This window comes from Sebastes umbrosus, chromosome 1 (genome assembly GCF_015220745.1).
Source record: "Sebastes umbrosus isolate fSebUmb1 chromosome 1, fSebUmb1.pri, whole genome shotgun sequence".
In the NCBI taxonomy this organism is placed as follows: domain Eukaryota; kingdom Metazoa; phylum Chordata; class Actinopteri; order Perciformes; family Sebastidae; genus Sebastes; species Sebastes umbrosus.
Window position 1 is genome coordinate 27,327,844 of NC_051269.1, and position 26,835 is coordinate 27,354,678.

At 39.7% G+C, this 26,835-nt stretch overlaps 1 protein-coding gene across 4 annotated transcripts in view; it reads left to right on the forward strand.

The window, feature by feature from the left end:
• The window catches only part of col7a1 (collagen, type VII, alpha 1), an 88,366-nt gene extending 64,670 nt beyond the window's left edge, over positions 1 to 23,696 (forward strand). For 2 of the 4 annotated variants that reach the window (XM_037781834.1, XM_037781827.1), the window contains exons 92-119: positions 2,689 to 2,724; positions 2,809 to 2,868; positions 2,980 to 3,105; positions 3,185 to 3,256; positions 3,489 to 3,524; positions 3,613 to 3,672; positions 3,786 to 3,830; positions 5,024 to 5,059; positions 5,198 to 5,233; positions 5,551 to 5,607; positions 5,713 to 5,784; positions 7,237 to 7,308; positions 7,440 to 7,475; positions 7,565 to 7,645; positions 10,036 to 10,089; positions 10,399 to 10,452; positions 10,567 to 10,629; positions 11,841 to 11,903; positions 12,054 to 12,170; positions 14,819 to 14,896; positions 15,867 to 15,920; positions 16,051 to 16,099; positions 16,309 to 16,317; positions 19,711 to 19,794; positions 20,121 to 20,246; positions 21,882 to 22,064; positions 22,451 to 22,633; positions 22,764 to 23,696. In XM_037781834.1, coding sequence (XP_037637762.1) covers positions 2,689 to 2,724; positions 2,809 to 2,868; positions 2,980 to 3,105; positions 3,185 to 3,256; positions 3,489 to 3,524; positions 3,613 to 3,672; positions 3,786 to 3,830; positions 5,024 to 5,059; positions 5,198 to 5,233; positions 5,551 to 5,607; positions 5,713 to 5,784; positions 7,237 to 7,308; positions 7,440 to 7,475; positions 7,565 to 7,645; positions 10,036 to 10,089; positions 10,399 to 10,452; positions 10,567 to 10,629; positions 11,841 to 11,903; positions 12,054 to 12,170; positions 14,819 to 14,896; positions 15,867 to 15,920; positions 16,051 to 16,099; positions 16,309 to 16,317; positions 19,711 to 19,794; positions 20,121 to 20,246; positions 21,882 to 22,064; positions 22,451 to 22,633; positions 22,764 to 22,792 — 1,971 coding nt within the window. In that variant the 3' untranslated portion in view covers positions 22,793 to 23,696. The remainder of the gene's footprint in view (positions 1 to 2,688; positions 2,725 to 2,808; positions 2,869 to 2,979; positions 3,106 to 3,184; positions 3,257 to 3,488; positions 3,525 to 3,612; positions 3,673 to 3,785; positions 3,831 to 5,023; positions 5,060 to 5,197; positions 5,234 to 5,550; positions 5,608 to 5,712; positions 5,785 to 7,236; positions 7,309 to 7,439; positions 7,476 to 7,564; positions 7,646 to 10,035; positions 10,090 to 10,398; positions 10,453 to 10,566; positions 10,630 to 11,840; positions 11,904 to 12,053; positions 12,171 to 14,818; positions 14,897 to 15,866; positions 15,921 to 16,050; positions 16,100 to 16,308; positions 16,318 to 19,710; positions 19,795 to 20,120; positions 20,247 to 21,881; positions 22,065 to 22,450; positions 22,634 to 22,763) is intronic. The other 2 variants (XM_037781847.1, XM_037781839.1) reach the window with 2 other exon arrangements.
• The last annotated feature ends 3,139 nt before the right edge of the window (positions 23,697 to 26,835 follow it).

Sequence of the window (26,835 nt, forward strand, 5' to 3'; positions counted from 1 at the left end):
GTATACGATGACCATACCCATCCTCACTTATGTCTCATAAATTGTTGCAGCAATTTTTTGGGTTGATACCATTTCTTACACAGATTTGGTGCTAAATTTAACCATTTTTTACTACGCGAGAATTAGTAAAAAATGATCAATATTGCCTCCAAAATACATCATTAAGACACCAAGACCTTGAGGAACACCATAGAAAAAGCCATGCTGTGATTTGGTATCAAAAACTTTTGACATTCAGAGATTTGTGCGAGCACTTCAGTTCTGGAAACTGCTCAGAAACCCCCTTATTGTCAACATACCTAGGAAAACCATCCATCCTCTGAATGCCCTAGGTCTGTAGGTTTGTGGCTGTGAAGTTTCATGAGGCTGTGATTATCATAGAGGTCACCACAGGTCATTTTATACAGTGAGGACAAGTTTAAAAAAAAAAAAAAATGATCTCACCATATTATATGGCTACTATGGGGACTAACATCATCACACTTGAATATAATTGGGCTCATTGCTTACATTGAGAGGCAGCTTTATAGTGATACCCAATTTATGTAATTCCAAGACAGTTTAGGGACTCCAGTATGCAGAAATATTTAAACACATCATTTTAGAATAGGCGGAATTAACACATTTATATTGCATTCAAAAAACTGTATGATTTTTGCCCAAAACTGCATGTGATTATCATAAAGCGTCTGTAAAGGGGAGACTCGTGGGTACCCATAGAACCCATTTTCATTCTCAGGTCAAGGGATCCCTGTGAAAATAGCTATGCCAGTTTTCCTCCTAAAGACAGTAATGTCAGTCGGGATCGCCGGTGATCTGTGTATAAATAGTTACCTTGTCAATTATATCTATTTTAAATTAAATTGCTCCAGAATCATTATTAAGGATAACTATTATTGATCCGTTATTGAGCCAAGGTGTTCTTCTATTCAAGAATATTTACTTTTTCATGAACTTGATGAAACACTAAACAAAGTGCATTTGTTATTTAACATCCTTGATGATTACTATTTTGTGAAAAAAAAGGGTTTTGCTTGTTTTTACCATAATGATGTTAGTAACTACTCAACAACATCCAGCTCAGATTTTTATATTAAAATCATCAAGCGCAGCATATTGATATTTAGCATGGTTCTGCTCGGAGGGCCTGTGCAGTAATCAGCTCCAAATTGGACGTTTTACTCATCCTAGTTATGTAATCGCATTCTACTGACATTTCTGTTATCCCAAAATCAAACAAGAATTCAGTAAATGTATATTGATACAAGTAAGTGTATGAAGATTTTACCACACTTTTGAAACTAGGATTCTTTATGTCAAACTCATCCTCTCCAAAGTCGGTCCAATTATTTATACTTACCTTAATCAACCATTTTTCCTCAGCACTGCTATTAAAGTCCCTAGATCTCCTGTCTAAAAGTGTCAGCTGTAATTGAGACCAATCTCCTCTGATGCTCGAGCTTTTGATTATTTGTCGTCCTTGAGGTTAACGAGGCATGTTAAGTGTAATGACAACCAAGCCGCTGACGGTACGCACCAATACTGATGGAACGTGTCTACACCTGCATAATAATGAATGCCAAACTGATATTTGGGGGGCATGCAGAAATTTTTAACACTATTTAAAGGTGCTCTATTAGATATCCAGAGCATTAATATAGCAGCAAACACTATTTGCTATGTAAAGAAATAGAGTAGTAATGTCTACCTGAGCAGAGAATGAAGTCACTCTCCCTCCGTGTGTGTTGTAATCCAAGCTTCTCTGTGCTTTGTTGACATCGCCGGCCAGCCAGCCGCACACACCTTTTTGTGCATGTTTGTGCATGTAAGCATGTCCCAATGGCTCGCTCATGGCCTCCGCTCTGCACTGCGCTCATATGGCGCTTACAGCTGATAACACCGTTCCGACCTATGCCGCTATTGCCGAAGCATAGCACCTACCCTCTGGTTCCCCCACTCAGCTGTCTCCATGTTGAGAGCTGTGTGGAAGCAATAGAAATGCTCCCAATCTCGTATTTAGCACCTTTAAACAAACTTTGTTATTATTATAAATATTAATTTAAAAAAACAAACAATAGTTTGCACCAGGGCCCCTCCAAAAAATGATGTGCCCTACGGCCACAGTGTCCTTGGTGCCCCCCCTGCATTACCCCAGCTGATTTCGCCGTTTTTCTCCTCTGCTTCCTTCCTGTTAATACGTTTTTTAGACCCCAGTGTCTTTTGTTGCTGCGCACATCACCAGTGTTGGGTTTGATTTCGACCTTGGTATGAACCATAGAAAAACCAGACTATTTATTGTGATAGTTTGACACAAATCTTACCCCTGGATTCCACCGGACGCAGCTGCTCCGCGGTCGCCAGACAATGCTTGTTTCCACCAGACACGCCGCCGCACGTTTCAGAAGCTCCGCTAAAAATATCCGCCTAATCTATTTTTGATCGAGCCGCAGCGCGTTGCACAGAGTGTCTCCATAGCTGGTTGAGGGGATGTACCCAAAACGGGCTCCTTCTCCTTTTGACAACAATTGACAACACCAAAGGCCAAGTGGCCTTGCCCCTAAAATGATGCAATTCCAGGCCTGATTTGCATGTTTCCGTTTTCTTGCTAATATTATTGGTATGGGTCTTAAAAAAATCCACAATCAGTTATTCTTATTTTCACACCCCCATATTTGTTTTATCATGCAGGGCGCACAGGGATCTTCTGGCCCAAAAGGAGATAAGGTAAACTGCTGTCATGTGTTTTTATTAATTTGCCCGAAATCGAACCCAATCCATGTGACAGTTATGACAAAATGTGTGTTGCAGGGAGAGAAGGGCATCGGAATGGGGGGTCTTCCTGGTCGGGTCGGGCCTCAAGGTTTAAAGGTGAGTTAACAGCATGTGGTGCAACATAGGTTGATCTACTTTATGTTTTACCTTTCTGATCAGTTAAGGTGAATTATCAGATGTGCCAATATAACTCACACTTAATTTCAGGGCGATCAAGGCCTTCCTGGTCCAGCTGGTCCTCCGGGGCTGCAGGGGAAGTCAGGTGTTACTGGGCCGCCAGGCCTGAGAGGAGAAATTGGACAACTAGGATCTCCTGGACCACAAGGGGAGAGGGTTGGTGGAGCTGCTGCTGATGCACAATACTGTCTTAATATCTGTGGTTGGTTTTCAACTATTGAGGTCTCATTTTCAGGGTCTCCAGGGCTTTGCAGGCCGTGCAGGAAATGTCGGACCCCCTGGTCCTGCTGGACCTCCTGGACAGGCAGTAAGTCTAGATCCTGTTTTTATTACACTGTGATTAGTAGCTAGTTTCAGCTAAAAGTAGCCATATTTAGGCTTTATTGTGATCCTGCTGGACGTCTGGATTGTTGTTGGATGACTGCTTATAGATGGTTGTGATATTTTTAAAGTAAAAGGTCAGAGAGAGAGAGAGAGGGAAATGGACTAAAACATGAGTGATGATTTATGATTTATACGACCAATACTTTGTTTTCCAGGGCTCTCCTGGTACCAATGGGGTCAAAGGGGACAAGGTGACTATCCGAGCAACACAGATTTCTGTCTAGCTGCTTAAATGTTAATGGATTTTTTGAAGGGTGTTCATATTATTTCTGTTGCCAGGGGGAGGTTGGCATCGGCGTCCCCGGTCCCAGAGGAGAGAGAGGAGATTCAGGGCTCAGAGTAAGACATCAGTTACATCCGTGTATCATTGGAGATGTGATCCAATATGAATCTGCCTCTGGGTGATAGAAACTGGTGTATTTGTGTGCCTTTTTCTGTCTGTCATTTCTTAGGGGGAGGAGGGCCGTGCTGGCTTGGATGGAGAGAGAGGGACAACGGTAAAAAGTGTTTCCTTTTTTATCCATCACTCAGGAACACAACATACACCAACAAGCCTCTCCACTAAGGCTGAGTGTCCATATAGCGTGTCCTTTTCTGAACGCCAGTATAATTTTTCAATTGTTCCCAATGAGGAGAGAGCATATACGGCCGCATTTTTAGAAAGGCGCTGGTGTCGTGACTGTGGACAAAGCGCTCCCCAGCGCCCCGCAAGCGCCTTTCTGCCAGAAAAAAAGCCTGGACATTCGGCTTTCAACATCTCTTGAGTGTTCTGTTTTTCAAAATGCCTAAAAGGCTGTATGTACGCAGGCATAAAGAGAAAAAACATACTATATAACAAGTAAACGTAGTCACCGTGGCGTCACCCATTGGTTTGTGGACAGCCGTTTCGAAGCTTCGAGTTCGGCAACTTCTTATACATCCATGGTCTGTGTTCTATTGGACATCTATTTTGGAGGTCTTTGACCTGAAAAAGATTGAGATTGCTCTCAAAATCTGTGTGCTGGATTTTTCTAACTTCTATTTAAGTCCATCGCTCACTTTATGCTCCTCCGGGAAGCGGCCGGGCAAAAAAGTTAAATAAATAAGTAAGTAAATAGTTATAATAGCATGCATATTTATAATATTTGTATTTTTCAACCCAGGCCATTTCAGTAGAGACATTAAATATGACAATAGAATAGAAATAATTTTGTTTTATTTTTGTAAGGCACTTTGTAGGCGGACGTTTTACTGGTGACCTGTAGTCGCTTTCAGTCCAAAATGGCGGAGGCATAGCTCTGCTGCTTGGCGCTAACGTTGCAATGGAACGTTGTTGAGCGCTTTCACCTCTTATCAATATACGTTCTTTGCCCGGATGGTTGCCCACTTGGAAAAAACACCTGCATAAATCTTTGTGGTGATGATAGAAGAGCTGTTCTTCACAAGGACACAATGTATTAGATTGTAAACTAATTATTCAATAGGCCTTGTCCTCCCTCACAGCGTTGCAGTGTCCATCATTTTAGAGCAAGATGAACCTGTGCTCACCCTTTAATCAAACTGTACACCCTGAGGAGTCATGACATTATTGTGATTTCAGTTTTGTTGTCTGACCAAAGTCAACATGCCTCGAGTTAGAAACATGAATGGATTTTCTTTTTCTGTGTGGACCCGTATATAATGGGAATATGTGTGTTTGTGTGTTCATCAGGGTCCCGCTGGGATTCGCGGTGCTCGAGGAGAGAAGGTGAATACTACCACTCCTTTTCCCATTTTAATGTGTCATAAGGCCAGCTGTCCCCCCTGAGCATTATGCTCATGTAAAGTGGTGAATTAAATTGACACGCTTGAATGAAATGTTTTGCTCTCAATCATTTTTTTTCAGGGAGACATCGGGCTGCAAGGTGACAAAGGAGAGAAGGTGTGTGCATTTTAATATCTAATAAGCTCCACCACTGCTCACTCTCTTTCTCTCTTTTTATATTAATATTTGTAAAGCGGACATTGACACAAAAATATGGAGAAAGAGGACAATAAGACGCGTTGTATCAGCGGTGGCTGTTTTGAAAGAGCTCTTTCATGAGAGAGCAGGAGGAATATATGAATACATACAATGTTAATGAGCTGTGATACTTTAAGTGACACCGCTTAAGAAAAGGTAACAGGATGAAACATTGTGTGTGGATGTTTTGGCTTTGGGGGGAAGCCAGATGTTTACAGCTGTACTGTCACTCACAGGGCGACACTGTGCTGGTGGGAGGACCTGCTGGAGAAAGGGGCACCAAAGGTGAAACGGTCAGTGAACGCCTGGATGGTTAAATATAACAAAATATCCACGTTTGTTCTTACAGTGTATATTTGGTTTTGCTTGTTGTGGATGTCACTGTTGTTCCATTTTAGGGTGACAGGGGACCCAAAGGTGTGCAGGGAGACAAAGGGGTGAAGGGTCAAGAGGGCCCTCTTGGGGAGCAGGTAAGTTTGTTACGTGATAGTTTTTCATTTTTGAGTTATCTGCTGTTTTTCTTAGGAATTGACTACTTGTTTGGTGAAAGAAATGTAAAAAAAATAGTGAAAAATGTCCTCCTGCATTTCCAGAAAATCCAAGTGACATTACAGATTTTAAATTTGTATTGATGTGAAGCAGAGAATACTACAGGATTTATTGCATTTGAGAAGCTGAAATCAGTAAATGTTGAGCATTTTTGCTTGATAAGAATTACCAAGATTGTTGTCAATGAATTATCTTTAACACTTTATAATAATCTTCATTAATTAATGGTAAATTGATAGTTAATTAAACTTTGCTATATTATAGTAATAGTTATTTTACTGTTAACATACAATGAAATGATAATAATTTTTACTTATTATTCGTAATGCCATAATTTTTTAGATTTTAACAGTTTATTGTAACTGACATTTTAACATTTTACATACTATATTAAGTATTTGTTAATGGTTAATAAACGGTTTGTAAACCGTCTATAAACATTATTTGGACGGCTATGATAAAGTCGCAACTGATGATTATGATTGATAAATACTTTATAAACTATCTATTAACATTATTTAGATAAATAGTTAATAGTTTGTTAATGGTTAATAATTGATTTCTGCTCCATATATCTACGTAATGTTTATAGATGTTTTACAAATATTTGTGGTAATCATTAACAAATACTTAATATAGTATATAAAAGGTTATTATGTGTGCAACAATAAACAGTTAATAAATAGTTAACTAATGTAATTAGAATGTAATTGTTATCAACAATTATGATACAATACATAATTTATAAACAAATGATTTCACATTACACAAACTAATGATGAAATAACAAACTATAGCATTATTAATAATTAATAAACATTATTAATTATCATGTCATTGTTTAAGTTTAATTAACTATCAATTTACCATTATTATAAAGTATTTTATTATTATATTATTATAAAGTGTTGCCGAAAAATGCCCTCCTGAATTTCCAAAAATCCAATGTGACATTTCTCGTTTTATCCCAAAACAGCTTCAGATATTAAATTTTCACTGATATGAAGCAGAGAAAGCTTCAGGATTTGTTGCATTTGAGAAGCTGAAATCAGCAAATGTTGAGCATTTTTACTCGAGAAAACAATTACCAAAATTGTTGTCTGTGATTTATCTTAATTGCTTATTAGACTAGTTGTTTCAGCATTAGATAGTTTGCCTTTTAACAGTATTTCATTTAGATTAGGGGTGGATGATATATTGACAGTAGTAACGTGGATCTGATGGCCAAGCAGGCGCATCAATTGATTATTTAACTGTAACACAACCAGGAAAAGATGACATTCAAACAATATTCCTATGTTGTAATAACCAAGAGGTCAGTGTATTGATATTACAAATGATCAATATGCATATTTCTGTGTATTTGACATCAGGGTCTGAGGGGAGAGCCGGGAGAAAGAGGGTCCACAGGATTCCCGGGTGCCCGTGGCCCCGGTGGACAGAAGGCGAGTAACGCTGAGCATGGATGATCATTGTGATTAAATCAGTGTCATGATTAATAGCAAAGCCAGGCGGTAGTCGGCACACGTAATAATTTGACTGCTCTAATTACTGTAATTCTGTCGTCTCTCTGCAGGGAGAAGCCGGCCACGCTGGAGTACCTGGTGAATCGGTCTGTGGATTTAGTTCCATCCAAATACAGATTTAGCATTTTCTGTGTGTGGTTTTCTCTCTTTGATGGACTGATGTTTTCTCTTCCAGGGTTTATCAGGAAAAGACGGGCTGATGGGGCTGAGGGGGGAGAAGGGAGAGCTCGGTGTCCTAGGAATGAGAGGAGTCAAGGTATTATCAGTGTGTGTGTGCTTGAGACGGTGTTTGTTCATTCTGTGTGGTTTCAACCTTGAAGCCTCTTTCAGGAGTCGGTGATGACGGTCACAACTCGATAATAGCATCAAATTGATATGATTGCAGAGGATTAAATTAAAAATATCCATGCAGAATATTTGCTTTCACCCCAACATTATGATGATTAATACCCGAAAATGGGTGTTTTGCTCAGCCTGATGGAATTAATTCCTGTTTCTTTCTTTCACTTCATTTGAATTCTATTTGAATCACTGAACGAGTCAAAGATGTGGGCGCGATTCAGAAGGGTGTTGGCAGGCTATTTTTTATTATTATTAGTATTAACCTTTATCAGGTAATCTCATTGAGATAAAGATCTCTTTTGTAAGAGAGGCCAGAGTACAGCAGGAGAAACAACTATCCTGGTAACACTGCAAGTCACACACAAGCATATACCTACAAAGCAATCACAGACATCACAATGTAATCATCAACAGGTTTATGATTACATTGTGATGTCTGTGATTGCTTTGTGATTGCATTTCTGTGATTTGTTGGTTTTGCAGTAATGGTTGCAATAAAAAATAAGTGAGAAAAATTCCATCACAGACATCTCTAGAAAGGTAGAAAGTATCAAATTACTCAGTAGGATGAGACGTTGAATCTTTAAAGGAATATTTATTTTTCCACCTTCCAGCACCTCTAGATGTCTTAATATTTGTTTTATACATACAAAAGTATAATAATGAGTTTAAAAACGACAATTCGCCGTTTTACGGGAGGTTATGTGCCAGAGCATTTCTTGGTTAAAGTTGTAAGACAAAAACACGGACAACTCCCATACCGGACAACGCCGTGGTAGCGACCTGTCAATCACAAGGTAGCCACACCCTAAAGTATACCCTGCTTTATGGTCTATTTGACTCTAAATGGGACCATAATTTACTAAATGAACATCATGCTGTATTGAAGAAGACTTGAAACTCTCGATTGAGATCTTAAACCCATGTTTACAATGTTTACTGAGGTAATAAATCAAGTGAGAAGTAGGCGTAGTTTTCTCAGACTTCTATAAAATCAGACTTCTTTTTGCAACGAGAGGAGTCGCCCCCTGCTGGCTATTAGAAAGAATGCAAGGTTAAGACACTTCTGCATTGGCTTCACTTCTCAGACCCGGAGTTTGCTGCCTGGACAGACATGAGAGTGATATTGATCACTTCTCAGCTAATTCTCTTTCCCAAAATATCCAAATATTCCTTTAAAAGTTAATTCTTTTTTCTTGGTGGAAAATAATGGAAGGCAATCTTTCCAATATCATGAGTTAACCAGTCTGGCTGTCTGGTTCTGTGTTTAAAGTTGTTTTGAATTTGAGAATAGGTGTGAGATAGTGACGCAGCTTTAGTACAATACATTTATACACAAGAATGATCGTATGTACAGTGAAGAACATCCTACTTTTTCATATAGTACAATGAATGGTACAATAACTATCTCCTTGTAGTTTTAAAGTAGAATGAGCAGCATGGGAGTACAGGATATCTCCATAGTTGGGTACAGATATGATGGTTGGCCAATTTTTATGGCTCCGTGCCGGCGACAGCCATGGCTGAAGGCATTATGTTTTTGGATTGTAAGTCTGTACGTCTGGCCTTTTCTCATGATATCTCAGGAACGCCTGGAGGGAATTTCTTCAAATTTGGCACAAACGTCCCCTTGATCTCAACGATCAACTGATTACATTTCGGTGTTCAAAGGTTAAAGGTCAAGGTCACCTCACGTCCGTCCCATTCTCGCGATATCTCAGGAACGCCTTGAGGGGATTTCTTGAAATCTGGCAAATCTAGATTTTGGTGGTCAAAGGTCAAGGTCATTATGACCTCACAAAACAGGATGAAGTGATGATGTTTTAGACAGACATGGATGTTGACGGAGGCATATAACCGCAAAGCGATAATTCTAGTTATCTTAAGTTTCTGTGCCATTTGCTAAATTATGTGTGTACAAAAGACTCCTATAGTTACTGTGTAAAAGTTTTATGAATTAGTAGCCACTTTTAAAAATTTAAAAAGAAAAACTGTGTTGAAAAAACCCTGTACGTCAGTACATCAGCCGGTCCTCTGCAGCTGTATTGCTGCACTTGTCTCAACACCCATTATCAGGAGAATGATAGCACCCAGTTTTGCGTCACATCCGTCGCTGTTTGGAACCAGCTGGACTAGTTGGGTGATGTTCGCTGTGTATGTCAGTGCTCGTGGACAATGATTCAGTCTGAGTGGCAGGTTAAAGTACCGTCTGTGGATGGACTCTCTGTCTGGCTGGTTCGGAGCATCTTGTCCCTTTGAGACTCTTCACATGCCTCTGTCAATGATGCACTTGTGTGTTTCCAGGGTGACCGAGGACCCAAGGGGGCTTGTGGAGGCGATGGACCCAAAGGAGACAAGGTGGGATTGAGACAGACGGAGAAAATGTGATTTAGTGGAGGAAGAAATGAGCATGAATGTAGACATGGTATAGTGATAACTTCACATCCAATGGGATTTTGACACTGTGGGATTTTATTCTGCCCGAATAATGAAGAAAGAAACATGTTAACATTTCCCTAATAGCTGGTGGTGCGTGAAGCTAGATACTCTATCCTTTTGTTGTGATTATACATCAAACTTGACAAAGTTGTGAGTCAGACATGTATGAGTCATGTACTGTGTGGTAAGTACTTGGAAAGTGATTGAATCTTGAGTGTTTGTGTGCAGGGGGATGCTGGTATTCATGGACGATCAGGCCTACCAGGAAGAAAAGGTGAACAGGTATGAGTAATATATTTGTGGTAGAAAAAGAGTCCTTATGTGGTGTATTATATCTGTGTACCAGTGTGCTCCTAAAGATTGGGCATCCACAGGAATGCTCTCTGTGTTTTCCAGGGCGATCTCGGAGCTTCTGGGGCCCCAGGGACCCCTGGAAAAGAAGGACTGGTCGGTCCCAAGGTATGTGCTGTATAACTTTGAGCTGCGGGATCACCGGTGATCCCGGCCGATATTACTGTATTCAAGAGGCTGTAGCGGCCTCAGTTTTAAAGCTAGAGTGAATATATTGGTATCATATGAAACTACAATAGCTAAGGAATCCATTGGTACCAACCGAACTTGTAAATAACTCTCCAAGGTTAGGCTAAATTTTGTCGAGAGAAAGCTGGCAAGGCCCTTTTCTCAATATACTGTATGTGAGTTCTATGGGTACCCACGAGTCTCCCCTTTTCAGACATGCCCACTTTATGATAATCACATGCAGTTTTGGGGCAAAAACAAAAAAAAATGTTCATGCGCTATTATTTTTGCCTATTCTAAAAATGATCTGTTTGAATATTTCTGCATACATGAGCCCAATTGTATTCATGTGTGATGATATTAGTCCCCATAGTAGCCAATTCATTGTAGTGAGAGCATTTATTTAAAACTTGCCCTCACTGTATAAAATGACCTGTTGTGACCTCTCGGATAATCACAGCCTCATGAAACTTTACAGCCACAAACTAGAGACCAAGAAGATTCAGAGCATAAATGGCTTGTCTAGGTAGATTGACAATAAGGGGGTTTCTGATCAGTTTCCACAACAGAAGTGCTCGCCATCCAATCGCCGAAAAATGTAATTCTTGCACAATTCTCCAACTGTCAAAAGTTTTTGATACCAAATCACAGCATGGCTTTTTCTACGGTGTTCCTCAAGGTCTTGGTGTCTTAATGTGGTATTTTGGAGGGATTATTGATCATTTTTATCAATTCTTGAGTGGTAAAAAATGGTTAAATTTAGCACAAAATCTTTGTAACAATTGGTATCAACCCCAACATTTCTGCAACAACTTATGAGACATAATAGAGCATGGGAATGACCATTATATACTTCTATCATAATGTTCTTAGCCTTTACACACTTTATATAAGTTATTTATTTTTTACTTTCTGATTTGTGACTAGAACAACTTGACACACAGTGCTGAGCTGCATCTCAAATTAGTCTTCAGGTTCCCAGCTTTGAGATGATATACACCACTTCTATGTGACATCTATGGTTGAACTGCTATCTCCCCCTAAAGCTCCCCTACCCCCCTAAAAAAGACGAGTCTATCTGTGTCTCTGAGGCTTCATTAATTCTAAATGTGTCCAATATGAAGTGTAACCACTTTTCTTTGTCTCTGTAGGGTGACCGTGGTTTTGACGGGCTTGCAGGACCCAAAGGAGCTCAGGGAGAGAAAGGTGAAAGGGTGAGTGTCTAACTTCAGCAGTACAGTGTGTGTATGCGTGCTGTTCCATATTATATCTCCATATGATGTATCAGAAACACAACATCGCTCATCCTCACAACTACAGGAAACCTTGAGATCCACAGCTAACTGTCTCTGTGCTTCACGTAGGGTCCGTCTGGTGTACCTGGTCCTCCTGGCCCCAGAGGAGTGGATGGGGTCCCAGGCCTGACTGGCACTCAGGGAACAGCTGGTGCTAAAGGCCCAGAGGGGCTCCAGGGACAGAAGGTGAATATAACCAGGTTTCCACAAAGAAGTTCCTGGTAATTTTAGTCCTGGAACTACTTTTAAAGGAACTAAAAGTTACTTCAGCCCATTGTTGTCTGCATTTTCACCGCGGTTTAAAGACCTGCAAAGATTAGGCAAATTAGTCCACTGACGTATGAAAAAGCTACATGACATGGGACGAGAGCTGCTGGTGGTAGCGGTGGTAAACACACTCTGAAGCCTGCACTCCAGTCTGTCCGCCAGTTTCATCAAAAGGATATGTTTAAAAAAAAAAATAAACATTACAACACTGACATAAACGGCATTTACTGCTGGATATATTTACTGATGCACGTTGGATGTAATGAATGAAATGCAGAGGAGGAAAATGAAACTAAACCAGACACACCGACCTGTCATCAAAGAACTGGCGTCGACAAACGCCCCCAATTGAGTCGCCTCACGTCGCCTTTGTTTTGGCCAAAAAGCTGCACTCGAACACACTGCAAAGACTACAGCCGACGGCCAACTACCACGTACGTTTTGTCTGTATTCGTCATTCAAAAAGAGAAACCGGAAGACCGAGGACTGCAGATATACAAGCTGTTGTTGTGATACGTAAAAGAAACAAAGCGACGTTTGCTGACCATTTTCACACCACTCTCACTTAGCTTCATTCCAGATGGCCATGTTATTTATTTGTGCTTTAGAACGTAACCGCCATGAAACAATCAGAAAATTACTTTTATTCTCTCATTTACAGCACCGCTGCACTGCCAGTCTCTTCTACTGCTCGCCCTCTCAGCTCGCTAGCGTGCAATCTCTCTCTCTCTCTTTTTCTCTCTGTCTTTTTTAAAATGCGTCGAGAAGCCAACAGCAAAGCCTGTACTTCCAGATAGTACTACCCCCTGACCAGGGCCTTTTTGTAGGGTGAAATGTCCCCGGAACTTAATATAGACCCTGGTCCCTGTATTAGCGAAAGGCAATCAGTTCCTCAAAAGGTTCCTAGTTCTGGAGGAAAGTTCCTGCGGTCAAAACAGGGCTTATCCTTACTTTGGCTTGATGGCGGCTAATTCTACACTTAGGTCACATCTACGAGGGCAGAGGTCTATTAAAGAGATGAGATAGGATATCATTACATAATATTAAAGTCCTTGTTACACCAGCTAATGGGTGCACCATCAACTATGACTGTGCACACATTTGATGGCGATCTAGCAAAGCAAAATAATGTATAATGGAAGCAAGAATAGACAAAAGTGTCAATTGCTTCACTACGTGAGTGCACAAAATAGCAGCAGTCAGAGGTGTGTGAGTGGCAACAAAGATAAAACTTTTGTTTTTGACAGTTGTGACATTAAAAATATGATGCAAGACGGCTATAAAAAGAATACAGTCTTTTTGTATTTCTCCTCAGACTGTTCTCCTGTTTCTTCTTCACCTGCCTGCTAGTGTTGTTTGATTGCTGTGTATTGCTTCATCATGATGATTGACAGTTTGATGGGTCCTGCGTTTGACTGGCTTGTCTGCTGCATCATCAAGTAAATAAAGGAAGCTGGTGACAGGAGAGCAGGGCAATATTGAGTCTCTTTGATGGGCGCACCTCCCTTGAGTCAACCTAGTTGCATTATTTTCATAAACCAATATTGTTTGCTTTGGTGCATTCGGAATTGAAAACTGAGCATCTGATCTGTTAATAAGGATGGAAAAGCAATAAACACTATAAACCTATAATTACATGATGTACCAGAACTGCATTATTACAGTATGAAATTGTATTCTCTGTAGCGTTGATGTCTGCATCGTTGTGAATTTAACTTTTGGATACTGTGTGTCTGGATTGAAGCCGCATAAGTACAGTAAATATACAGTGATGGAAAGTACATTTACTCAAGTACTGTACTTAAGTACAATTTTAGGATATTGTACTTTACTTGAGATGTTTTGCTACTTTATATTTCTACTCCACCACACTTCAGAGGCATATATTTAACTTTTTACTCCAGTACATTCATCTGATAATTTTAGTTACAGGTTACTTTGCAGATTCAGATTAATAATACAAAATATTACCATTATTATAGATAAAATAATAGAAGATAAAAATAAGATTTTAATGTTCAGTGGAAATTCACAAGCTACCCAGCAGATAAAGTTTATAAAGTAGTTTGCAACTTCTCCAGCTTCGACATTAACGTGATGTACGCATTAATGCAGTAATAATTATAATACAATAATATAATATATATTATTCTGAAATTAGCCATTGCTCCATGATGAGTACTTTTACTTTCGGTACTTAAACTATATTGTGATGGCAATACTTTTGTACTTTTACTTAAGTAAATATTCGAATGCGTAACTTTTACTTATTAGTAAGAAGTATTTCTACACTGTGGTATTGCTACTTTTACTTGAGTACAAGATCTGAGTACTTCGTCCACCACTGTAAATACAGTCGGAAAGATAACAATGGAAATAGAGTGCAAAATAAACTGTTATCTTTCTTTTGTTTTCACTGAAACTATGCAAGCAAATACCACCTGTGTCCAGAGATTGTGTATAAAGAGGCAGTGGGACATATGTAATGTAATACATATGTAATACTACACCTGTGCACTGCAGACATGTTGTGTGTTGTAATGTTGTTTTGCCTGTGTGTCTGTCAGGGAGAGAGAGGTCCAATCGGTCCCTCCATGGTGGGTCCACGCGGTATCCCAGGGATCCCAGGGGAGCGAGGAGAGGCGGTCAGTGTCACACTCGTCTCCTGGTTGTTTTCTTGGCAACCATCTTTGATAGGAAAACCACATACCAAGGTCACAAAATTCTTGGGACCCTTATCAAAAACATACCATCACACAGCGCTGAATTACTTCCAGTATTACACATCCCCACAGTGGGACAATTTGTCCACATTTTTCTGGGAGACTGAATTCCCTCAGCGCCAGACTTCACCGCTTTGACAGTTAAATTTGTATGGAGCAAAAACTGGTTATTTGAAATGACAACCACATATTATTAAAGCTTTCCTCGCTGAATTTGTTTTTTTTTGTTCACCAAATGGATCCCATACACCAGGCCTATTTAATTGGCATTCATAAATATGACAAAGTATTTTTATTTTTTTTAAATAATAATAATAATTTCTTCCAAGATAGTTTATTCCCGTTCATCAACATTACCACTCACACTATTGTCACGGATGGTTAAAAGCAATATCATTGTGTTTTTATATAAATAACCTGATAACATTCTGAGTTTATGGGTGTTTACATTGTTTGATTATTAGAAGATCATTATTTTATTAGTAGGCTAATTAGCCCATTCATTAGTTATGTCTTGTTAAACACAGAAATACTTATTTTATTAAAAAGTTTTAACGCAGGATGTTCAAGCAGTGGGAATTTAGGAGAGTCAAACTGAATAAAAAAAGATGTTAAATGCAACATTATCTTTAATAAAACAATAATCTACTAATCTACTCTGCAGATCAGTTAGGAAATGTAAATGTCCGGCCCCTTGAATACGCCTGCCTTACACAGACACAGGACGTCAAGACTGAGAAAACCTTTTTCACAGTCACAATTGCAGATTTAACCTTTCACTTTGACTTTGCATTTAGTTCATGTGCTGCACCTGGTCTCAACCTAATGAAGTACTGTGCTGCGAGCCTCTCTGTGGGTCGCCTGTGTGTCCTAATACCTGTCCATGTTGCAGGGAGAGCTGGGACCAGATGGAGCCAAGGGAGACAGAGGAGAGCCAGGCATGACGGTCAGTGCTTGAGCCTTACCGCGGGGCTCAATCTGAAGACGGCACACACACTTATACAGAGTTGATATTAGGGTTGTGTTTGTAAATGTGTTTCTTTGCTCTGTTCCCCCTTTTTTTATTTTGAATTCAGGAGTATGAGGTCAGAGAGTACGTTCGCTCAGAGATGAGTCAGCACTGTGGTGAGTCTTTCGTGCAGCTCGCATTGCTAATTCATAACAGAGTTGTCCCCAAGTTGAACTTCAGACGGAAATCACAGCATATGAGTCACAGCTAAACTTTCTGAAAGCATGATACAAAAGAAGCTACAACAATGCCATGACTCTTTAAGCTGACCTTTTTTTATTCTCCATCTTTCTGCTTCCTTCCCGTCCATCTGTCTGATCCTCAGCGTGTGGAGGTGAGTGAGCATTCGACGGCAGCAGATGAGAGAAGGGTGGACAGACGGGCTGTGATTTAGCATGAGTCACAGCGGTATACTGTACCACATATGCTGCTGCAGAGACTGTAGAGAGAGCAGTCAGTCTCATGTATCATATATCTTTAGAGTGCTTTGGGGTATCTGCCCTCATGAAGCATTTTGTGTGTGGTTTAAATGATCAGTTTAACCTCATGCACACAAAAATAGTTATATTACCTGTTTGAACAAAGTAACAAGGTGGTGTAAAATGCGCTTATTGGGCCTCATGCAAGAACATTTTCATATTCTTATCTTAACTTTCTCTTATTTTTTTTATCGTACGTGGGCTTATACTTCAGAAAATGGTGTAAATGACCCGCGTAAACATGATGAATGCCACCTGTGCGTAAATGAGAGCGCGTTCAGGGGAATTGTGAATTTAGGTAACACTTCATTTTACAGGTCCACAAATTTCATTGTAATTAGGTGATAATTAGCAAGTAACCTATTTATAATTTCTTTGGAATTACTGCCAAATTACCCCAAAATTTACCTCAAAAATTACTTTATTATAAACATTATTTAATAAATATATGCTAAAACAGCATATAATGGTTAAAATAGGGCCCTTAGGCTTGAGAGGCGGCTGCTCTTCATCGGAGGTGGAAAACCAAAACTAATAGAAGACACTTCTGATCAGGTACAAATCTCACCATTGTGTGACTTATTGTCTACACAAATGTAACCTGGTAGTTAATGTAATGATTCATGGAGTTTTTAAAGAAATTTCAAATAAGTTATTTGCTAATTATTATCTATTTACCAGCAGACATGGAAGTAAAGCATATCAATTATCTTTGTATTCTTTTCCTGAAAATATATTAAATAAATTACCAGCTATTTATTACTGCTTATTGGGAAATAGCGGAATATAATTATTAAATAATGTTTATAATAAAGTATTTTTTGATAGCTTTTTGATAAATATTGGGGTAATTTGGTAGTAATTCCAAAGAAATGTCAAATAGGTTACTTGCTGAGTATCACCTAATTAAAATGAAGTGTTACCTGAATTAGCATAATTATTGCCCCAATGATACCATAAAAGACTACACGTCCTGTCCAATTCATCTTTCTCTGACAATATATCAGCACGCTGTCTAAAGACGCGCTCTCTTCCAAGGGCCGGACGCACTAATGCATCCAAAAGAAGTGAGTCAGCCATAATGCACCTGGTTACACTCCCCGTTGACCTTATTACTGTATGAACAGACACAAATTGACCTTCAGTTAGCCAGACATTGGGCCACGTGCAACAACATTTTTGTATTCTTGTCTTATCTTTCTCTTACTTTTTTTTCGTGCCGTCCAGACAAATTAACCTTCAATTAGAGCATGATTTAATTGGTTCTGCATCTTGAGATGTTCATATTAATACTGTAATGTTATACAATAACAAGATGATGATAGGCCATATGAATACATTTAGATTTATATTTAAATTTGAATGTCAGAGTCAAACATGATGTCAACACAACTATGAAGTGTAATTCATTCAGGATTTTCAAACTCAAAATTGCTTCAGTTCAGAGTAATGAAATATACAATCCATCAGTGAAACGATTAGGTTTGGATAACAGCAGACTAATCCTACCTACGACAGGTTTGTATCCAAGAGAAAATTCAAAATATTTGAAAATTGGGGAATGCAACAAGTTCTCCTTAACCACTCAAGGAACACATCTGTTCGTGCGAGAGGTTCTTGCATGAGGCCCAATAGCCAAGACTTTTTCAAATTGATCTTAAAAAAAATACTTCGTCTTAAAGCTGAAGTAGGCGAGATTGGAGCAAATAGGATTTAAAAATATCAAGTACCGGTCACATGACCAGAGCACAGCCAATAGGAACACTCTTTCTATGAAATGACCTGTGATTGGTCAAAGTCTCCCGTCACAGGCTAGATTTTTTAAAGCCTGAAAACAGAGCCATGAGGAGGAGCAGAAGTCTAGTTTTCTCTCGGAACACTTGAATTACAATATGCTGAAAGGTTATTATGGAATTTTTGCCCAATGATGCCAAAAATATACTGCCTACTGCAGGTTTAAGTGCCTTTTATAAAAACTTTTTTGATATTTAATTTATCTTCATGATAAACGCCTTTGACTGGACACAAGGCTCTGATCAAGGCAATGTGATACAACTTTATTGTCAGTTTAAACTGAAATTAATTTTGCATCTTTACGCAGCTCTGTTCAACAAATTTACATACATGTTAAACATACATACTTTCATAAACATACAAAATACATTCAAAGAGTTATGACAAATGGCCTTTGATTATATTGTATATTATATAAACATACACTAAAAGACTGAATAATGTACTTTTTCCAATCAGTGAGAAGGGATAGCACTAAATATTAAGGCTGCACAATGAATCAAAATTTTATCAAATCGCAGTAAAGCCAACTGCAATCTTCAAATCGCAGGAGGCACAATATTTGTTAAAGGCAAAATGTGTGTCAAAATACCATTTTAAATTAAATATTGTGGTGCTGTAGAGATGTTCTGGCTTACACATCATATTCTAAAGACTTTAGAAAACATCTATGTTTGGTACAAATCCCACCTAAACATTTTAATGTTTTTCAATGAAAATGAGAATAATGATGTAAAAATTATCATTCCCTCTAATATCGCAAATCATGTTGCAATTGCAATATCAGTCAAAATAATCACAATTAGATATTTTTTCTAAATCGTTCAGCCGTATTAAATATTTTAAAGTAAATTAATTAAAAAGAAAATGAGTGAAAACATCAAAATGATTAACTTTCCCAAAGTTTGAACTCATGTGTTTGTTGTGGGCTGTTAATCAATGCAGGACTTCACCAGTGTTGTGAAGCAGCAGTTAATAAATATGCAGTGTTGCTGAGAATGAGGTCAAAACAAACATTTCACTCATGTTTAATTTATTTATTATTACCTAATAAATAGTTGTGTGTTTCATAATGTACAAATCAGCGATGGTTTGGACTCAAGTCAAAAATTGTTTGACTCGAGTGCGACACAAGTCCGTACGGCAGCGACTTGAGTCCTTAAAGGATTACGGCCAGTCTTTGGAAGATTGCCTCCACATGTTGAACAGTCTTGCAAAAACTCTGTAAATCCTTTTAGCTGGTGCGTCTGTTGGAACGGTGGAATGATTTTTTGTGGGGCTTTGGGGTTGTTGTTGGCTCACGTGTCTGAAGGTTTTACTACATGTTACCTTTCCGGCCCTCCTTTTCTCCCTCCTGTGTAACACTTACCTGGTCCCCCCCTCGCTCCCTGACTCCTGTCTCTGCTCCCTCGGTGTCCCTGTTCGCTCCTCCCCGTCCTATCTGGCTCTCTCAGGTTCAGGCCCGGTAAATCGCTCCCAGCCCCCGGTCAGGGCTCGGCCTGCACCAGAGCAACAGCTGGTCCTGAAGGGTCAGGAGGGTGAGTGTGTCCGTCCATGCCTCTGCCTATCAGTCTTCATCTGTGTGTCTGTCTCTAACAAAACAGGTTTAACTTGGTGGCACTGCGTCTGGAGACCTCTGAGCACAGGGTGGTTTTCTCAGCAAGAAAACAGAGGACTCCATTTATGTTTATGTCACATATTGTGTATTCTATATCTCACAAATATTAGTGCGTAGTCTCTGTTTCACTGTTCTGTGCTTGCATTTAGAGGCTTCTTGAGTTGAGCCTTCCCTCTATCTGAAGCTTGGAGGTCGTCACACAGAGGTGAAGGATCTCTGACCTGTGTGACGTTGCATTTCTCTCAGGCCGTGAGCTGCGTGTGGTGGTGAACACCAACGACCCGGACTACGAGCACATCTACTCCATCGAGACCTACGACGACCCTGCTTCAGAGCTGCTCTACTTCAATCCCTCTGCCAACCAGAGTGACGGTACCTTGTTTCACACCGTTTCCAAATGCTGTCGTGCATTGAAGTAGCACTTTCCTACACACTGAGCACCACCTAAACCAACCTGGTCTCGCGTGAAATTTGTGAAATGAGCACATTGTCTGAACAACATGTGTGTGTGTGTGTTCCCTGCATGGAAGTGAAAAAATAAGTTTTCCCAGAATAAAATACAACACCTTGTGGTGTTTTTTTTAATGATCGGAAGTTATACAACCATCTGACAAGCAGTTTTGAAGAAGCACACGGGCAGCTTAAAGGGATAGTTTGGGTGTTTTGAAGTGGGGTTGTATGAGGTACTTATCCTTAGTCAGTGTATTACCTGAAGTAGATGACGGAGTTACAGCACGGGAACCAAAGCAATATACGCTATATTTAGAATCTTTTGACCAGTTTACCTTGCCATGAGACAGCTAAACAGTCTCTGTTTCCGACGGGGACGTGAAGTCGTTATCTATGCTCTCACCAAAGCAACCAGACCAAAAAAACAGTAATTTTACCTCCTGCAGAAAGCACAAACAAACTAACCAATCGAGGCAGCGGTAGACCTGCAACTCCTGTGTTCTGCAAGATGAAATTCCAGTTTTTTTCAATGGAGTCTGGTGGCTTTGTTGAGAGCATAGATGGATACAATGGCTTCAGTTCCTCATCGGAAAGGGTTCTCTGATGACAACGTAAAGCTGTGAAAATATTCTCAATATAGCGTACACTTTTTTAGATGGGCCTTTTGTGTCTAAAATACGTTTTGCTGCTGTCCACAGCAGTACATTGCTTTGCTCCCGTGCGGTAACTCCTATCTGTTTCTCCAAACTGGGGGGCGCGCCGACTGTCATCTACTGTAGGTAATACACTGACTATGGATAAATACCTCATACAACCCCGCTTCAAAAACACCCAAACTATCCCTTTAAGGCCTATGAATGTTTTTCCTTCTCAATAAAATATTTCCAAAGCTGATTTTTGGAAGAATTTGAAATCCATATTGTTTACATCCATGTTACACAGACAAAATGGGGAGCCACCTGTGAAAACAAGTGGTCAAAAACTCCACAGGGTACCTTTTTAATTGAGCATTTAAACAACACAGTGGAAGTTTATACATACATCTGACCTCATTTGTTCAACTCCCAACTTATACCATCAAGTTTGTGCGACCAAACTATTATCCTGACTTCAAAGAAATACGTCAATCTGATTGTTACTCCCACGTTTTTAAATTATGTTAGTCTATTAACATTCACAAAACTCTGTTTCATGTGATGAACAGAAGACGGCGTGTCAAATTTGTGCTCATATCCCATAATTCGGTTTATTCAATTGGCACATAATCCAATTTGTGCTGGAGGAGTGTGTCTCATATCAAGTGTGTGTGTTTCACTTTGCGCTCATTTCACGTCATTACGAGAACATGTTGGCCGTGCATATTTTCTCACCCACGCCTGCTAAACGTACATACCATCATGACTCTGTGAACTTTCACATAGATCATGATCTTTAAATCCGTTATCACATTAATGTATTTTTTCTCCTTTTTTTCTATTTATACTGAATGTGTCTTTGCTGTATGTCTGTGTGTGTGTGTGTGTGTGTGTGTGTGTGTGTGTGCGTGCGCGCTGACAGGTGATGTTGTCAAGGATGAACCTGACAAACAGACTGAAACAGTCAAAGTTGAACCAAAGAAATCAGCCACAGTTGATGTTAAGAAAACAGCAAGAGTTGGTGCTCAGAAAGCAGCCAAAGTTACACCTCTGAAAGCAGTCAAGTCCAAATCAGTCAGGTCCAAGAGGAGAGTCACAGGGGAAGGTAAACCAGCTCATGTGCGGTTGTCCTGTTTGGGGATTTATTGCCTGGTGTCTGGTCCTCTCTGCATGTCTCCGGCTGCGTCGGCTGTTTTGCTGTTGACTTAAAGGCATAAATGCATCCAGTAAAATTAAATACAAAAACAAAGAATAACATATCAGTGCTAATGAGTTACTGTACAGCTAAAACATATATTATGATTGGAATAAACAGGTTGGTGTAGATTGAGTTTCGATCTCTGTGGTCATGAATGCTTGTTTTGGGTGCGCTGCTCTTTATTACTGCTCTGCCTCTGCTTATTTCTGCCTGGCCGGCCCTTTTCTTGTTGTATGTGCCTCTTTATGTCTCTGCGTGCACACTCTTCACGTGTGTGTGTGTGTGTTGTGCAGCTCCAGCAGACCTGTGCCTGCTGCCCATGGAGGAGGGGAGCTGTGGACGATACACTATGCGCTGGTACTTTAACAATCAGGTTCAGGCCTGCAGGCCCTTCATCTACAGCGGCTGTGAAGGAAACGACAACCGCTTCCTCCACCTGGAGGAGTGCGAGGAGCTCTGCCTTGGGGAGGCCGAAGGTACACACACACACACACACACACACGCACACACACGCACGCACACCCACACACACACACACACACACACACATACTACTTAACGTCTGGTATTGAATGAATGCAGACTAACGAGTGATCTGTTGTGCAGGTCCTCATCCCTTGAAGACAGCACGATGATTGAGGACAAATCCTCCTCAGCCACTGGAATGTTAGCCTTTTATATAAAGCTTTTATAGATCATTATTTTTGTTCAAATGTCAATGGTCAAGATTTGTTTTTGTTTATTTATTGTTTCTATAAACCCAACCAAACTTTACCCCAGGTTGAGGGGGGGATACCACTTGCTTTATGTTCTCCAAACCATGCAAGCAAAAAGACAAAATAGTGTTTATTAGATTAAAAACTACTTTTCTTTTTGTGCAGTAGTACATCTGCACACTGAAGAAGAGTGTCTTTGCTTTCATCCTGATTTTCTCAGTTTGCCACAGTATTGTTGTAAAGTACCTTTAGTATCCATTGTGTTGCACACAGATAATAAGACTTATGTCTGCATAAAGAACGGAAGTGGAAAAACCTGACTCACCTTACAGTATAATGCAATATCCTTAAGTATATACCAATATGGTGAAGTTCATGGTGCTTCTTTAACTCAATGGTAATTTTTGAGGCTGTAGTTTGTAGTATTGTTCAGTGATTATGTGTGTTTACATGGAGACGGTCACTCCACTTATTATCAGAACAAGAAAACAATGGTTAAATCTGTCACAATAGGTGCATATTTTGAAAATGAAAATATTCTTTCCACACTTTTCACACTTCCTCCGAGTACATCTTTATTACAAATCCACACTAGTAAACCGAGCACTTGACGCAGGTTCATTTTATTTTGTGGTCATTAAATTTTGCCATTGATTGGATTGATTACATTAAAGGGTACTTTCAGTATTTCTCACCCAGGACCCTATTTTCCCATGTTTTTGTCTCTAACTGACTAATAGGGACAACAATCTCTGAAATTGGTCCAGTATTGAGGGAGAGCGCTGTAGACAGCAGCTGCTCACAAGCTGCAATATGGTGCTATTGGGGCAAGCTGGCACCGTCATTTACGTCCACTAAAAGTGTTTGTTTTTGCCATGACAGGCTCTGATTGTTGTTATAAGTGTCTGACAACATTATGGAAAGAGTCTCGCTCAAGGAGAAGTCTCATTCTGAAATCTGGCGAGGTGATGAGTTGCTGGAAGACAACAGTGGAATAGTGGAATACCTCCATGGTATTGTTGTGTTGGAGTATAGAAAGCGTAGCTTAGTGTTATCTGAAACATTTTCAATGTCATGGCTGAATATTTAGATGATTTCGTCAGTGTGGCCAAAGTCTTATTGAATTCGACGACCGCCGATATTTATTTGAGCCAGAGTATACAGATATTCAGACTTCACAGCGAGACTCCTCCTTAAGCGGGATTTGGAAACAATAACAAACAGACCGGATCAAGTACAGGGTTAAGAACATTTTATATTTTTCTGTAGGGTCCTTTCCATAATGTACTCAGACACTTATAATAACAATCTGATTCTGTCAGTAGCAAAAACAAGCACTTTTAGTGAACGTAACGTTACATTAACGCTGCTCAATTGCCTCGCAGCTCGTTCAGCGGCAGGCGGCTGCAGCGTACTCCCTCAATTCTGGACCAGTTCCAAAAATTGTCATTTCCATTAGTCAAAAAAAAGTACTGAAGTTATCCTTTAAAAAGGAAAAAGGTCTAAATGTGACCAGTGTTTTCCTTTGCTAATGAAGATTTCTTATGTTTGCTCTATGTCCTAATGATTTGAGTCTGATGCACCATCAACGCAACAATCTCTATCTTCTACCGCTGTGCTTCTTCAAAAATGTTACCTTAAAAAATCACTAATACAAATTGTGATTGTCCGATTGTCCTCTAGTAAAGCTGACACATCTTACTCACTTGTGTCTTTGTAATCATGATTTGCAGTAGTTGTTGAATTGTAAAAGTGTCAAAGAGAGAAGAATAAAAATCATGACAACCAAAAACATGAAAGCTGCATCAGCAAAGAGAAACACAAGTCGACCCTCAGCAACAATGAATTAAACATGACAGGACAATTTGTTGACGGACTGTACAAACTACAAACTACAGCCTCTATTCACCAGACTGGTAGTTACTGCAAGGATGCTGTTACAAGGTGTTTTTATTATTTAGCTCACTCCTTATATGTACAGACTGTTTAACTGTCCGTACTACTTAGTAAAGTAGCATAGTGGGCAGAGTTGTGGGTTCTGGGAATATTTTTACATCCCTTTAGTCAAAAGAAAAATAACATTGTATGACAAACTGTACAGAAAGTATGTATATCTAGACCAGAAGCAGAAAAAGAAACTTAATACTCTCATAACTTGATACAACTAGCTTCAGCCCTTAACACCGCTCCGTGATTGGTTGTTGTTTTTACGGCAGTGCTCCTTGGGAGTTGAACTTAGCCTCGTTCGAGATGAGCCAGGTCTAAGCAGAATCGATCCCCAGCAATCGGCACACAATGCATACCGGTTGGATTTCTGTCCGACTTGCTCTGACGTCATGCACACGTGGGCAACGATAACCTCACGAGATCGAGGCGGCCGCAGTTTTTAGAGCCAGGCGTCGACTGCAAGACCCAGGGCATGATGGGAAACGCCCATCTGTCGCCTGATCAAAGAGCTGATCGCCTCTTAGTTTTGACAACACCTGTTGTAGAAAATCTCGATTTTCTATGTAATTGTAATATTTACCACGAGATTGTAGGCTATTAGTCTCTATTGTGCAATGGAGGTTTCACCTGTTTACAAATACAACTTGTGTGGTTGATAATGATAATTATATTCAAGGTTATTTATAAAGCACTTATCACAATGAGCAATTACAAAGTGCTTTACAAGGCAGACATAAAAGGAATAATGGATAGAATACAATGCAAGATACATATATTATATACACATATATTTACAAGCAATAAATCCGAACGAGGTCTGCAAACTACAAGTAGCCTACAGATCGGATCTAACAGGATGTCACTATTTTTGAGACTTCCTGCAAAGTCTTTGAACGCTGCTGGAAAACGGCTTGAAACTGTCCGACTTGACCGCATCTTTCTGTCTCCGCCTCCTGCTGCTGCCGCCTGATCTCATCCACTTTTCCAGGCAACGCGCAGTTCATCTCGAACGAGCCTAATGACTTCTCTCCTAAAGTATTTTTTCAACATGGTTGAAATGAATGAATTTAACCAACCCCCCTCCAACCTTAAAAGTGCTCTAACTGCAAGTCACCTAATACCATCTGCAGAGAAACTTCCAGAACCCCAAGTGCCTGAAATAACTCCTCACACTTCTCTACATGATAACTATGCAAGCACATCTATATTGGGTTATTATTATGGATATAGTTTTATCATTTGTATTAAATATGAAGAATCAAGCACAATATTCTGCCAATATTTTGTACATATAATGTATTTTATTGTTTGGGGGAAGTTGTGTTTCTGATCACGACTGCATGTTTACCTGCCAGAGAAAAAGGTGCTATTTTTAAAGGTATTTTTGTACTGTTTATTGAAGATGGAAGAGTGTGGTTTTTTATGTGGTTCAAACCATTCTGTTTCTTTAGTATTATGGCACATGTTAAAAGACATTTCTAATAAACAAAATGTTTGAGTAAAAACTAGTTTGGTGTATTCTCTGATTTTAGCTATTCAAGGTGCAGTGTGTAGGATTTAGTGGCATCTAGTGGTGTGGTTGCAGATTGCAACCAACTGAGTGTTCCTCCGCTCACTCCATCCTTTTCAAGACTGCGGTAACGTGAGCCGCTGAGTCCAAACCCATGGTAGCGTCATTCGCCTCGCTCAGAGGTCATCCTTTCCATAATAACACTGCTTTAGGAGCAACGGAAGTCAGACGGCGGCTGGCGGTACCTTGGTTTTGCACTCTGTGGCTCACGTTACTGTGTCAGAGAACTACGGTGGCCTTAAGGTAACGTAAAAACATGAAAAGCTCTCTCTAGAGCCAGTGTTTGGTTTATCCGTTCTGTAAACATGACGGACTCTGTAAAGAGGACCCGCTTCCTATGTATGAAGGTCTCATTCTAAGCTAACGAAAACACAATGATTCTTAGTTTCAGATGATTACCCACTAATGAAAACATAGTTATGAATATTATATTCCATTTCTGCTA